Source organism: Arachis hypogaea, chromosome 6, assembly GCF_003086295.3.
Source record: "Arachis hypogaea cultivar Tifrunner chromosome 6, arahy.Tifrunner.gnm2.J5K5, whole genome shotgun sequence".
NCBI lineage: Eukaryota > Viridiplantae > Streptophyta > Magnoliopsida > Fabales > Fabaceae > Arachis > Arachis hypogaea.
In genome coordinates, this window is record NC_092041.1 from 2,231,154 (window position 1) to 2,245,154 (window position 14,001).

General features: G+C 34.7%; 2 protein-coding genes across 4 annotated transcripts; both read right to left on the minus strand.

Moving 5' to 3' along the window:
* Nucleotides 1-267: 267 nt before the first annotated feature.
* LOC112695295 (threonine--tRNA ligase, mitochondrial 1) lies at nucleotides 268-8,687 on the minus strand. Of its 3 annotated transcripts, none has more exons than XR_011862789.1 (21): nucleotides 8,011-8,687; nucleotides 7,844-7,903; nucleotides 7,420-7,509; nucleotides 6,972-7,046; nucleotides 6,698-6,826; nucleotides 6,539-6,589; nucleotides 6,341-6,430; nucleotides 5,957-6,045; nucleotides 5,773-5,869; nucleotides 5,626-5,694; nucleotides 5,263-5,338; nucleotides 4,915-5,009; nucleotides 4,228-4,260; nucleotides 4,058-4,144; nucleotides 3,297-3,392; nucleotides 2,937-3,029; nucleotides 2,633-2,854; nucleotides 2,235-2,306; nucleotides 1,692-1,763; nucleotides 800-1,000; nucleotides 268-612 (listed from the first exon to the last, which is right to left on the minus strand). XR_011862789.1 is itself a non-coding variant. In XM_025747578.3 (20 exons), exons 1-20 carry the CDS (start codon nucleotides 8,536-8,538, stop codon nucleotides 523-525), a joined length of 2,214 nt encoding a protein of 737 aa, XP_025603363.1. In that variant the 5' UTR covers nucleotides 8,539-8,687; the 3' UTR covers nucleotides 268-522. The 3 variants fall into 3 exon arrangements, 1 of the variants encoding a protein (XP_025603363.1); XR_011862790.1 differs by having other exon boundaries at nucleotides 800-1,006; XM_025747578.3 differs by lacking the exon at nucleotides 800-1,000.
* A 1,628-nt stretch (nucleotides 8,688-10,315) lies between these two features.
* On the minus strand, nucleotides 10,316-13,453 carry LOC112695296 (protein DEFECTIVE IN MERISTEM SILENCING 3-like). The gene is made up of 5 exons (XM_072197891.1): nucleotides 12,361-13,453; nucleotides 11,931-12,159; nucleotides 11,510-11,701; nucleotides 10,976-11,265; nucleotides 10,316-10,714 (listed from the first exon to the last, which is right to left on the minus strand). Exons 3-4 carry the CDS (start codon nucleotides 11,668-11,670, stop codon nucleotides 11,064-11,066), a joined length of 363 nt encoding a protein of 120 aa, XP_072053992.1. The 5' UTR covers nucleotides 11,671-11,701; nucleotides 11,931-12,159; nucleotides 12,361-13,453; the 3' UTR covers nucleotides 10,316-10,714; nucleotides 10,976-11,063.
* Nucleotides 13,454-14,001: the final 548 nt, after the last annotated feature.

Below are 14,001 nucleotides of genomic sequence, written 5' to 3' on the forward strand. Positions count from 1 at the left end.
TTCAAAAATAAAACATTTAGTTTTTTAAAATTTTTTATTTTTTTAATAACTCAAAAAATAAAAAAAGTAAATAAATAAAAAGAGAGAATATATTATTATAGATTTAATTTAAAGGAGGTTTATATCTCATTTAATCTAATTCAAGGATAAACAAAGTATAAAAAAAATATTAAGTATACCAAATATATCGGTATTTTAATAATTTTAATCATTGATTTCAATGATAAAAAATTATATAAAATTACTAGAACATTAGTGATTCGGATATATTTAAAAACTTTCTTAAATAAAGTATAAACTATATACATAATATTTTTTGTCTTAGATAAATGAAACTACAAGTATCGATACATATTGATATGATATTAAATCACTTGAATTTACTATAGTGAAAATCACGAGATTTAGCATCTAAAAGTACCATGTAGACGTAGTACTGTACATGTTACTAATGGCATGGAGGACCACCCTTAACAAATTTAGCTGATAAGTGAAAGCAATATTCATGTTACTAAAGGTAGCTCAACGAAAATTTTTTGCATCTTCGCTGAACCGTTCGAGCAAGCCCTCGATACTCATAGTGGTAAGATCCACCTTATCTCTCACGCTCACCTGGAAAAGTAAGGTTTTAGGTTTTCCACAAGGAAGTTAATAGATTGAAGGAAAGATAGCAACACACAATCAGAAGCCTATTTTATATAAACCAAAAAAAAAAAAATGAAAGAAATAAGGTAAGGGTTGGTTGGGAGAAAAAAATATGGTAAGAAAGTTCAGGGATCGAATTTAAGAGAGAACATACCTTAAGGAAAATTGCTTTTTGATAGAAAACCCTTAACTGAAAGAGTAATCCAACAAATTGAAGTCTAGCACAAGCATCTTAGTGTTGTCATGTATTTTTGCATGACTTAAGTATCCAACAATTGGCCAAACTAAACGTCTAACCATTCAGGCTCGACCGTTATCTGGCAAGTCCTAAAGCATCCCTTCCTTACTTTCCTCCCTAATGCTAATCAAGGAAACTATTAAATGGTCTGTATATTCTAAAGATATTAAATCCCTGACCATGTTTTTGTGAAGACATAAATTTCTAAGCAAAATTAAGTACTTATAGGACTTTGACCACTGAAAAAAGAGTGACATAAGTCGTTCTATTGACTAATAGAAGTACCCTGTGTTCCAACAACCAAAAAACTATATATAAGTATTTAATTTTGGTTAAAAAATGTGCGTCCATGCAATGAATGGTTAGGGACCTTTTTATCCCTTTTATACAAGATTGAACATTTTCTTTGGATAGCATACTACCGGGACACATTCAATTCACCTCCAAGAACATGCATAATCACTAATTTCAATTTATAATATTTTAAAAGTTGTTTATATAAATCTAAAATTAGTGGTGCATGTTCCTGAAGCACAAAATATATGTTCTCAGGGAGCATGCAGTAATTTCTCGCAATTAGAAGGATTAATAGGAGGATCTAGATTTTAATCGTTCTCTCGCTACAATTAGCCAATTTGTAAAGACTTCAGCTAAAATTAGGCTCAACAACAGCATTGGGTAAAAACACAATGAAATGCATATGAAGACACCTTAGTCGGGTTCTGGGAACGTAGCTAGAAGATTGGCTAAGAGTAAAACTTGAATTAGACTAGCAATTTATTTATCACAAAGCGTAAATAAGAAGCACCTGTCCAGTTTCTGCTTCCTGCTCTCCAACAACCAAGATGTAGTTGTACTGTGCTAGCTGAGCCTCTCGCACCTGCAGCTTGGCATAACTTTCAATTAAGACATTTATTTGGCTAAGAGATTAGTCATAAAAAAGTCAGAACAAATTAAATAGAAGTAAAAGTTTACTTTTCATTTAATACGATTGGCCTCCGATTAAAAATTCAGAACATATAGATGTTTTTGCAAGATTAAAGTAAGTGTAAACATACCACACAAAGATACCAATAACATTAAATACACCCAGCTCACATATAGATGTATTTGGCTAAGCTTTCAGGTCAATGGGGAAAAATTAATACTAAGTACTAAGAATTGAAAACTTGGTTTCTCAATATGTTGTACACAATAATTTTTGTAAAAGGAATTCATGTTGAACACAATAAAACTTAGCTGTAAACATTTCATCGCGCAGTAGATCAAAACAATGTTAGCATTATTGTCATATCAAATGAATGAAACATTGGACTATAGCCAAAGTATCAATTCAGGATGATTTCGTTACCTTCTTTTCAATTTTCCTATATCTTAAATCAGCATCAACAAGAAACCCTTTGCTGTAGATTTCATCTTTCACCTATCAAATTGCAGCACGAGAAAATTTTATCTAATAAATGAACAACTTGTTTTACAAGCCATAAATTACAAGTGTCCCAATGAAAAGTAAGAAGAGAATAATGCAAAGCTAACTAATTGATTCAATTTTAACCATATGCAGAGAAGCTCGTAGTATTTAAGAAAACATGAAGATCATCAATGTTATAACAGCTTTATATATTACTAACATAGGATGCCACAGAATTATAATTCCCAATAGTGTTATCCCATGATATATCCAGTACACATCATCCCACTCATTTTATGTGATAAATTTACAACAAATAGAACCTAGAAGTAATGTACCTTCTTTGCATAAGCTTGTGATTTCTTCGACACAGGGCAAACAATTGCTTGACGAGGACTTAGCCAGAAGGGCCATTTACCCTTGTAGTGCCCTAAAAGTATGTTAAACAAGCGCTTAACAGATCCTAGAATGGCCATGTGTATCATGACAGGCCTCTCAATCTTAGCTTCATCCTCAGCCAAGTATTCCAACTTAAAACAATTAGGTAGTTGGAAATTAAGCTGCAAGCAAACACAGCAAACTACCAGTTAAGTTATCCAAAGCTTACTCAGGTGAGAATGTAAATCAAGTTACGATATAAACCTGCAAAGTTGCACACTGAAATTTCCTACTCAATGCATCAGATACTTTGATATCAATCTTTGGTCCATATAATGCACCATCCCCTTCATTCAGCTGCAAAGGAATTATTCAGAAATAAACACAAAGATCATGGTTTACAAGTGAATGATACATTCTATAGTCAAGAAAAATAAAATGTAGCAGGTAAACATGTAATCACAATCATATTCATCAACTTTTATACAATAGGGACTGCTGATTGCCCATTCTGAATCAATTGTAATCAGAATTATAGCCATACCATATGATCAAAGCAACATTATGAACTTAATAATAGAAATTAAAGACTTCTTGAAATCATAAAAATGATGATATAATTACCTGCCAAGGCTTCCCAAATTCATCCAGAGCTTCCTTAAGGGCACTTTCAGCTTTCTCCCATGTTGCTGTTTCTCCGAAGGAATTCTCTGGCCTCTTCTACTCAAGTATTCAACACATGCAGAGGATGATAAATAGACAAATAATAAGATCGATGTTACCATGTGCAGAGAGAACAACAACAGTACAGATTAAAAAAACTTCTTTTCTTGGATGAGAACCAGAAAACAAAGAAAGGAAAACAAAGTTTGTAAAAGGAATTCACATGAGAACCAATGCTGCAAGGAATTTAATCATGAAGCCCAACATAAAGTAACTAGCAAATTGCCAACTTCATTGGTTTTATAAAATCCCATATAACATTCAATTGGAAATTTGGAATCACATCCAGAGACCCAACTATTGACCGGAAAAGTGCAACATAGATAAAACATCTTTGGCAGGTAGAGAACATGCCATCAAGGTAGAAAAATACATGGGGTTTGAACCTAATGATGTTTCCAATGAAGCTTTAACACTATCAGGAAATATGGAGGTCGTTCATCTGAGATTTTGTATATTTTTAATCTTGATTACATAAAACTTATCAACAAGAAAGAACGAAAGAAGAAGAATCACCAATAAAATTTAAAATTACAATTTTATCTTGCCAGAATTAATGGAGTTCTATAAACCAAACCTACAGGTGTATCAACAGCCTAAATAGGTTGTTTGAAAACAACAAAAGAGGCATGTAAGCACATTAAGAACAATAAAGAGCATACTGTTGAAAGCTTGAGATCGTATGTGAAACCAAATATTTCATAGACATAATCGATGAACTTCAAGGCTTCTCTAACTTCATCCTTTATCTGTAAATTGAATCATATTAATAATTCCACCCTCAACTCAAAAGAGAAAAATTTCTTGTTCACAAATTTGAAGATCAACTCACCTGAGACTCCCTGCAAAAAATATGTGCATCATCCTGTGCAATATTTTAAGGAAATGCTGTTAACAACATAGGACCTCAAACAGAGCAGAAATCAGAACTAAAAACACTGTAATTGATCTAGATAACTAATTTGCAATGTTACTAGAGCTGCAATTATTTCATAATTGGAAAAATGAACAAAAACCATCAGCTGCCTTGCTGCAACAAATTTTTATGATGTTTTTACAACTATGACTATATGAACATTAATATGAGCCCAGGTGTCTGAAGGGAATTTCAAAACCCCTAATAACTGGTTTGTTTCAGAAAGCTAATGTCTCCAACTCAAGGGACCTTACTATGCTTCTGCACTAAATGTAAACTAAAAATAAAACAAAAAACAAAAATAAAAATTGCAACTCAAACATGTACTTCAAATCTCTTGTAAGGAATTTCCATACTTGGAATTTGCAGTGCATATGCCTATAAATTGAAAGGATCTTCTGTGAATCACAAGAATCTATGCCTACCTCGACATTATTTGGAATAGAAAGAAAAGAAAGGCAGCAACTAAACTTTATTTGGAAATAACTAGGTTTAAAATACAAAAATAAATAAAGCAATGTTTTAAAAGAGTGAGTTAAATCCCTTGTATTAACTTTGCATTTAATGTCTCTGTTTGGTTTTAGCAGCTGGGGAAGAACATACCTTCTCAAATATCCTACGATGCTTCAACTCACTCAAATCATCACTAGCCTCATTTCTATACCTGCCCCCAAACTCAGCCATGCGAAGAGGAAGTTCTGCAGAACCATTAAATAATTGTGAGATGAAATTACACATATAGATTTTAACTTAGTTCTTCATTATGTCCACTTTGAACATTGTAGACTCAACCATGTACCAATTTGTCTATTATATATCAGACCACAAAAACATACTTTCTTTATTATCCTAAACTCAAATGTTAAAATCTTGAATACCCCAACCACACCAAGTAAGCATATATAGGAGATGCTACCTAAGGACATAAATGTCAAAATAATTGGTACTTACCACTGTACGAGCGAGCTCTATGCTTGAAGACCGAGCAGCGCCATATTGCTTTCAGCCCAAATTTGTGCTTTTTAATCTAGAACAGATCAAAGATGATATAGTTTGGATAGATAGCTTGATTGCTTTCAAAAATACATGCATGATTCAAAGCACAGAAGGTACTGTGAATACCAATAATACTAAAAAGATACTATGTAAACTCATTTATTAGTTTCATACCTACAGATCAACAATAATTTAAAAAGTAAAATAAAATAACCTGAGAAATGAGTAACCAGATACATCAAAGCAAAAAAAAAAAAAAATATCATAGGCAGACAGACGAGTCCTCCAACACACAGTCTTGCACACATAAAAATATACCTCTTTATAATTTGCAGCAAGACTAGATCGCACCCAGAGATCCATCTCAAATAGATGTGGAGTTATGACCTGATGATTGAAAGTATTAAGTGTTTGAATAAAAAATCACTTTTCTCCATATCAAGAAACTTTACGCCAATGTTTAACCTCTTCATAGCCCCTGACTTCGTATTGACTGCTAATGAAATTCATCAATTCCTCGTATACCAGTGCACCACGTGGAAGGAAAAACCAGCCTCTTGGGCTGGCATAAAAAAAGATGAATTGTGATGCATCAGAAAACGAAGCTTACTAAGAGCTGCAAAAAGACAGTAATTACACCCTTTTATACCTCGATTCATGATGAGAAAGAAGCTCCTGTTCCACTCCGAAATTCCTGTAATCATACTTTTTAGCCTCCTCCAGCTTAAGCAAATATTCCTGGAACAGAATTATAATTTCAAGATATAAAATCATAACATCAAGATTGGTAATAGATAATCTATATTCTTTTTTATTCGTCGGATTACTGGCAGGCAATATTTTACTATTTCTGTAGCAGTACACATAATTTCAAACATAAAATGAGCATCTAGAATAGCAGGCCATTAGCAGCTATTAGTTGGTTATTCAGTAATATTTCACAAGGTATGGAAACTGATCATTCAATCTGCCACAGCTCAGTTTACAGCTGGATATTCTATTCCAAAGAAATTAGTAAAGAAATGAAGATCACCTTTAAACTCTCCTGATCAGGATAAGATATGCCATAAACTCTTTGTAAAGTAGGCCGAGCTTTGTTCCCCCTCCAATATGCTGAAGAAGCCTAGATTTGCAAAACCACCAATAACAAAACTACTTGTGATTAACACATGTCTCCAAATAAATCAAACTTTGCCAAACACATATCCATAAACAAAATTTAAATAAATACCTTCAAACAAGTAGGCCGAGCTTTGTTCCCCCTCCAATATGCTGAAGAAGCCTAGATTTGCAAAACCACCAATAACAAAACTACTTGTGATTAACACATGTCTCCAAATAAATCAAACTTTGCCAAACACATATCCATAAACAAAATTTAAATAAATACCTTCAAACAGGCAATTGCCTTAACAAAGGAATTATTGGGTATATGTGGTCCACGAGACAGATCTACTAGTGAACCACATCTGTATACTGTGATGGTTTTATCAGCAGGCAAATCATTGATAATTTCAACCTGATGACAATAGCAAGAACATAGCATAAGCAACAGATTGTGATATCATAGGCTACGGAAGAAACAAAATAGGCAATGTGTTGTTCAGATCAATATGCTAATGTGGGCAAAAGATAACAGGGCTACTACACACTGCTATGCTTGCCTTGAACTCATTATCTGAAAACATCTCAAGTGCTTGATCACGTGTTACTTCAATGCGCTCAAAAGGTTGTTTTTCCTGTAAGCATAATACTCATCAACCATCATATATATTAAGGGAACTACAAACTTATCATACTGAGCAATAACACTCAAAAAAATCCAAAAACTTTGCATTAGCAATTTAGCATACTGATAAAAAGGAATAGCCAACTAACAACCAGCTGAAGAATTCTCATTTACAGGGTTGAAATCTAAAATCTTTTGTGAATACCAGACTGGCAGACTACAAATATTCTCAAACCCACAGAAATTTTGAGATACCATTCAGTACATTATTACAAAAATTGTCAACAACTATTGGCTATTGATTACAAACACACAAAGTAACAAGAAACAACTCTATAAATAAGCACACACAAACACACAGAGAAAAGAAGGATGAGAAATACCCCAACTGCCTTCAACGCCCGAGCCTCAATTTGCTTGAAATGATCATCATTCAATCCCAAGTCACCATAAAACGCATCATAATAGAAACCCTGCAACAACATCCACATTCTCATCCATACTATTTATCTTGCAACAAAATAATAAAACCAGAGAAATGATCTATCCTCCTAAGCATGCATCTACTTACTAAATAGAACGAGTTGAAGATGATTGCTGTTTAAGATTTCAAGGCATTAGAAGTATCTACCCTTTTTTACTCTATTTAGTATGCAGGAACATGTTTCCGAGTTTTTGGACGATGCTATATCATTACTCAGTGTAACAACACAAACAGCATGATTGGCAATAATGAAATTTCTCTCGAGAAAACTACATATTTTGAATCCTAAACCAAGTTTATCCAAGTAGAAAGAAACAATTCACCTCTCGTCTTGTAGTACAAAGCCCAACGCAGAGCTTGCATCCGTACTCCATCTCAAGCGACTGCAAAGAGAAAACCACCGTCATTTTCACCATCAACTCCAAAATCAAACAGAATAATAAAGAAATAAAATCGAAAAACGTTCCGAATTGAAGAAAACGGTTAGTACCTGGCCAAGAATGAGAGCACTAGAGTGCCAGAAAGTGTCTCGGCCTTCGTCGTCTTCGAACTTGTAGATCCTGAGTTCGCAATCCTGCTCGAGAGGCCTGGCCATGTCCCATAGCACGCCATTGACCCTCGCGATGAGTGCGTTGTTGGCGAGGTTCTTCGAAATCTCTTTCGCCACATCGAACGGCGTCGTTTGCCACTTGGCGGCGTCCTTGACCGTGCCGTCGGGAAGTGTGACCTTGATTGGATCCGGCGACAGTGAGAGGCGCTGGGTTTTCTGCTCGGCCTGGATGGACTCGAACATCTTGATACGCTTCGGAATGGCGGCGTTCAAATAATCGTCCTTGGGGTGGGGCACCATGGCGGTTACCGTGGAATAAAAGAAACGACGGGACTCGAACATCCTGATAAGCTTCGGAATGGCGGCGTCCCTATAGTCATCGTCCTTGGGGTGGGGCACCATGGCGGTTACGGTGGAGTAAACGAAACCGTTACGGCGGAGATTGTGGATAGCGTAGCGGCGGAGCATTTTCAATACCTGGAGTTGCGGAACTTGAAATAAAATTCTGGGCCAGATAGAAAATAATTGTCAAAATGCTTTTATACGGACCCCATTTAAGATAAGCTCATCTAACCTCATCTCTCTCGTTTGGGTAATATTGCCAAATTTAAAGCCGTTTTTTCAGTGTCTCGTTCCAAAAAATTAAGGTCAAACTTATCAGACGTAACTTTTGAACTTTTGAAGGTTGTATCTCACTTTCTTCGTGATTCATTAAAGTAGAAGAACTATCTATAGGTGTTGATATTGTAAAAATTATATGTTCTTCTTCTTAAATATTAGCCTTCCTCTTAAAAAATGCAGCAATTTTTTTATTTTTTATTATTATTTTATATAAAAATTTGAATATATATCCTGTAGAATATGTAAAGAAGAAGTTAGAAGGACAAATATTAAAATTTATAATATTTATTAAATTTTTTTTATCAATTTATACAAATACAATAATATTAATACTTATTGAATATTCTATTATTTTTTATTATATAAAAAATTAAATTAAATAAATAATAAAATATAAAATAATATTAAATTAAATAAATAAAAAATATATAATTTTTTATATTTGAACTTAAAGGTAGAGAGAGTGTTGTTTATTGAACTTATTGGGTACTTTAAGTCATAGTATTTAAGCCAATTAAACTATTTTTTATCTTTTAAAAAAGTACTACTAATTTTTTTATAAAAAGTTTGGGGGCCATAGCCCCCTTGTTTAAACTAAGCTCCACCACTGCCTGCAGTCAGAAACTCGGAACTCTCTACTTTACAAACTCAGAAACTGACAAACTCTTCTTTACAACTTAGAACTCTTCTTTTCAATACCTAGTTAAAAGAAGAGTGAATAGCCCATCCGGCCCTGATAATTATCTCAAAAGGACAATGAGGTTCCAAAAAAAAAACATCCAATTCGGAATTTTTTTTTGAGACTGATTAGTCTCTGTGTAAAAAAAATAACATTAATTTTTTTTGGCACAAGGATCTCGTTGTTCTTTCGTAGTAATTGTTAGGGGTCGGTTGAGATTTTTTTTTTTTTTGTCACGGGCCGGATTGGGGTTTTTTTTGTCAGGAGCCTTGTTGTCTTTCAAGGTAATTGTCAGGAACTGACTTAGGTTTTTCTCTTAAAAGGAACGGTTATGGCGGAGCATTTCTAAATACTTCTAGATATTTCTAAATATTTTTAGATTATTCTATTTTTGATAAATTATTCTATTTTTGATAGATGAAATAATTTTTTTTATTCTATATTAGTAGATTTTACTTATATGCGAAAAAACTATTATGTATCCGTATTTTAAAAAAAATATAATATTACGTTATTATTATACATAAAAAAATATTAAATTGATTATACAAATATTTTTATTGTAATTACATAGACAACGATTATTAATTATGTGATATTTAATTATATATTTACATCCGAATCTAGCTAATTCAATTTATGATAAGTGTATTATTAAGTAATCGAATAAAAAATCTTAAAAATTACATTAATGTGTGTTATTTAATATCTATAAACCGAGCTAAAATGTACAATAAAATTCTAATAAGCATATTATAAGACCTTTAGATCATGTCGTTGACATGTAACGAACTATATTAATTGAATTATAATATTCACCGTTCTCATAACGGAAAAAATAATGCTTATAATTACATCATCATCTTCCTATCAGAATGCTACTTTTGATACTTTAAATACAAAATCAACTCTCCAAAGGACCAGAATTTTAACAACGAACCAGGATTGGAGGATAAGTGTATAATTAATGAACACTGGACATGGTCAAAAAGTCAGGTGTTGGTTCATTAGCAAATGTTAGTACAACATTCAAAAAGAGAATCTAAATACAAAATCATCATGCGGTAAACTTAACTGCTAATGCACACACAACTGGATGTGGTTATATGCAACCACGTAGCTCAAATGAACAGCTCTATGTAATAAACAAGAGTTTTTCAAGCTACTTTGTTTGCGGACTTGGCCTTCAAATGGTCCAATAGTTGCTGCTCTCTTTGTATGTCTTCAGCAAGCTTGGTGCTTTCCCATTTCAGCCTCCTCACCACTTCTTCAGCTTCACTATAATTTGGAGGAACCACACCACTTCTTCCCGAAACTATACCAAACTTCACTTCTACATCTTTCCTATAGCCACACAATGTTGTGTTATCACAAAGTTTCTATGATCATATGATCCAAAAAAAAAAAGGTTAATGATATGATAAAGCAATATAGCATATGAAAGTTTACAGAGAATAACATAAGGCTTTCACCTAGAAAAGTAATAAATGAACACAATTACACAAGTACTAGTATAGGACATGATGAAGGCGCTAGAAAAAGGAAAGAGAGTACGATCGACCTCAGACATACATTAAGAAGGTAAAAGGATAATTTGATACTGACCTACTACCAAGAACAAACATTCCATTTTTCTTGATCATTCCACCATCTAATGACACAGCTCCTTCATCAATGCATGGGAGAGCAGACATCATTTCATTTCGGGTTCTGTATACTTGTAGGCCAGAGAAAAGGCCATAGAAGTAACAAAAGATAAGTTATTGGACTCTAAATAGAGCATGTTCACTGCATAATCAATGAACCCAGCCGGGCACTCCTCGTTTGGAAATCTTGGCTTCGGAATAGCCAACTTCTTTTGTGGATCATTGGCTACAAAACCTCCAACATATGGTCTGAAAAACAAACAGTGCTCAGAAAACTATAAGCAGTTTCGCTTCTCACATTTAACCATGATGTAGCAATGCTATCATGTAACTTTCTCAGCTCTCCTATTAGGAGAGACATACATATAAATAACCTGAACAATGCCCCGTGAATTGTATCCTTATGAGGTTTTGATGTTAATTCCCATTGAAAAAAGCTTAACATGAAGAGTACCTAATACACACATACACACGTTTATATAACCAAACTTGCCTGAAAGCTTCAAGACATATGACAGCAAATCGGCCATTTACTTTCCTTTTAATTGAAGATCCAATTCCATGCAAGCCTGCATTACAGTTTATTGTGCCTTCAGGGTTGTACTTCTCCAATGCATTAACACCTTCATTAGTATTGCAGACAATTGCAAGCATGGTCTGCAATCCCAAATACTCAGAGAGGATCCTGCACTTAGACAACAATACTGGATTATCTTAACACAATCTATAATGAAAATAATAGCTTCTTTCTCCAATGTATGCTACTAAAAATTTAAAACAACTAAGAGAACCACATTCCAATATCTGGCAAATTAAGCAAAACCATAAGGGATAGTGCCTGCTGCAAGATAAAAAAAATATCAAAGGACAAAAAGGGAGTTAAAGATTTGGGGAGAATGAAAGCTGATATTGACCTGCTAAGTTCATCGCTCTCAACCCTGGCAAGGGTTGCCACAACTCCCACAGCATCCTTTTCCAAAGCCAAATTCGATGTCTGAGCATTGGCTTTCAGCCAACAGAATATGCCAGCAGCTGAATTCTCTTTCTTCAATATCTGTTCTGCTGTATCGTCCTCAGTATTGGATGAACCACTTCCATTGTCCGGTGTAATTACACTACACGAATGGTACCTTCCAAGACTCACTATAGACACATTGTTAGACAAAACAAATCAGCTAATAACTTTTACAGGAACTACTAACTGAAGTAGTTGGTTTTGGTTTATTTAAACAATGAGTACTGATGTCATGTTGCATTAGTTTACCAGGTTATCATTAATTCTAGTCACCTGGTCCCTATGGAACAAAATAACTAAGAGCAAAAAAGATTGGTTTATGAACACACCTTGTAAGTCAAGTATTGATTCGGCTAGTCGATTTGATTGAGAATTAAGGAATTTAAGGTTATCTTCATGTTTCTTTATCTCATTCTTAATGCTCTCATGATTAGCATCATTTTGGTTTAGCTGAAAAATGATAAACAATAGTTTCAAGATCTAGTAGGGAGATAAAATAAACAAAATCAAGTAAGAAAATGTACTCCCTGAAACACAGGGACTCATGTTCATGATTCAAAATAAATTAGGGTTATCAATCACATATGCAAAACTAATAGCAATGATATAAGTTCCTCCATCAAATTGGAAACAGATTCCTGAAATTAGAGACGGTATAAACCCCAGTGGTAACTGGCGTTGTTAGAGGCAGAAACTTGTGCCCTACAAACTGCTTATGAGTACATTACATAAAACTGAATGAGTTGCTGCCACATGGTTATCATCCAAAATAAAGTGATGAATAGTGAGGAGTGATGACATAGTTGAGTTATTGCAGCAAATTAAGTTTATGTAATAGCAGTAGGTGGGGAATAACGAACCACCAAAAATGTCACCGCTTCACCCACATACATTCAAGATACAGTTTTTTTAAAAAAAAAAAAATAAGCATTTGTTCGGTTGTCGGGTTCTAGACAGATCGGGTGTACAGATGAAGGAATGAGGACGCCTTAGCTTTGGTCGCGCTGGTTGCGGGTTTGCCGAGTAGACGAGCACTTGTCCTGGAGAGAGGATAAGGGGGTGCCACCTGCAAAGAGACTCCGACGCTCAAGTCAGCTAGTGCGCAGGCGGAAAAAAATGATATGGAAAGGTGACGTACCTCGGGGAAGAGCCAATCTTCCCTTTATATACATGTCAGTAGTGGGCCCCTCATGAGGACAGGCCCATATTCTCAAGGACGCTGTCCTGTAGCCGTGCGTGGGTCGCACAGGACACGTGTCCGGGTCGTTTGAAGGGCGCGAAACCGGGTCGGGTGGAGCTCGGGCCGGGTCGACCCGTCGGTTCCTTGGGCCAGACCGTAACAGCATTCAATATATAATTAACTGGTGGAGTGTTGAAAGAAGAAGAAGAAAAAAGAAAAGAAATGAGGAGTAAAATATGGGTGCAAAGAAGGAAGAGAAGAGAGAAGGATATCACCTTAGACATTAGAGTGAAGGGAAGCGCAGTGAGAGAGAGGACCAAAATTAGATACGCTAATGCTGTTGCACGCTCACTTAATTCACGTGAACATTGCACTGTTAGCAGAACCGGACCGGACCGGCCGGTTCGACCGAAAAACCGGTGAACCGGACTCTATACCGGTCCGGTCCGATGATTGGACCGCACAAGGTTAAGAACCGGTACGAACCGATCAAACCCGCAAAGAACCGGTAGAAACCGGTCAAATTCGGTGGCAACCGGTCCGACCGAACCGGAACAATTTAAAATCTCCTCAAAATGAAGCCGTTGGGGTTCGAACCTCATCCCTCCAGGAAATAAAAGGTAGCTATGTCCACCAGGCTACCTTGTTTTATACTAATATGGATACAAATTAAAATATATATTAATATCTTTTGGTAAATAATTTACTTTTATTTAATTTATTTTAATTTTAATTATAAGCTCACTCATTTTTAAATTAATTATATTTTTATTTAACAATAATTATAAAT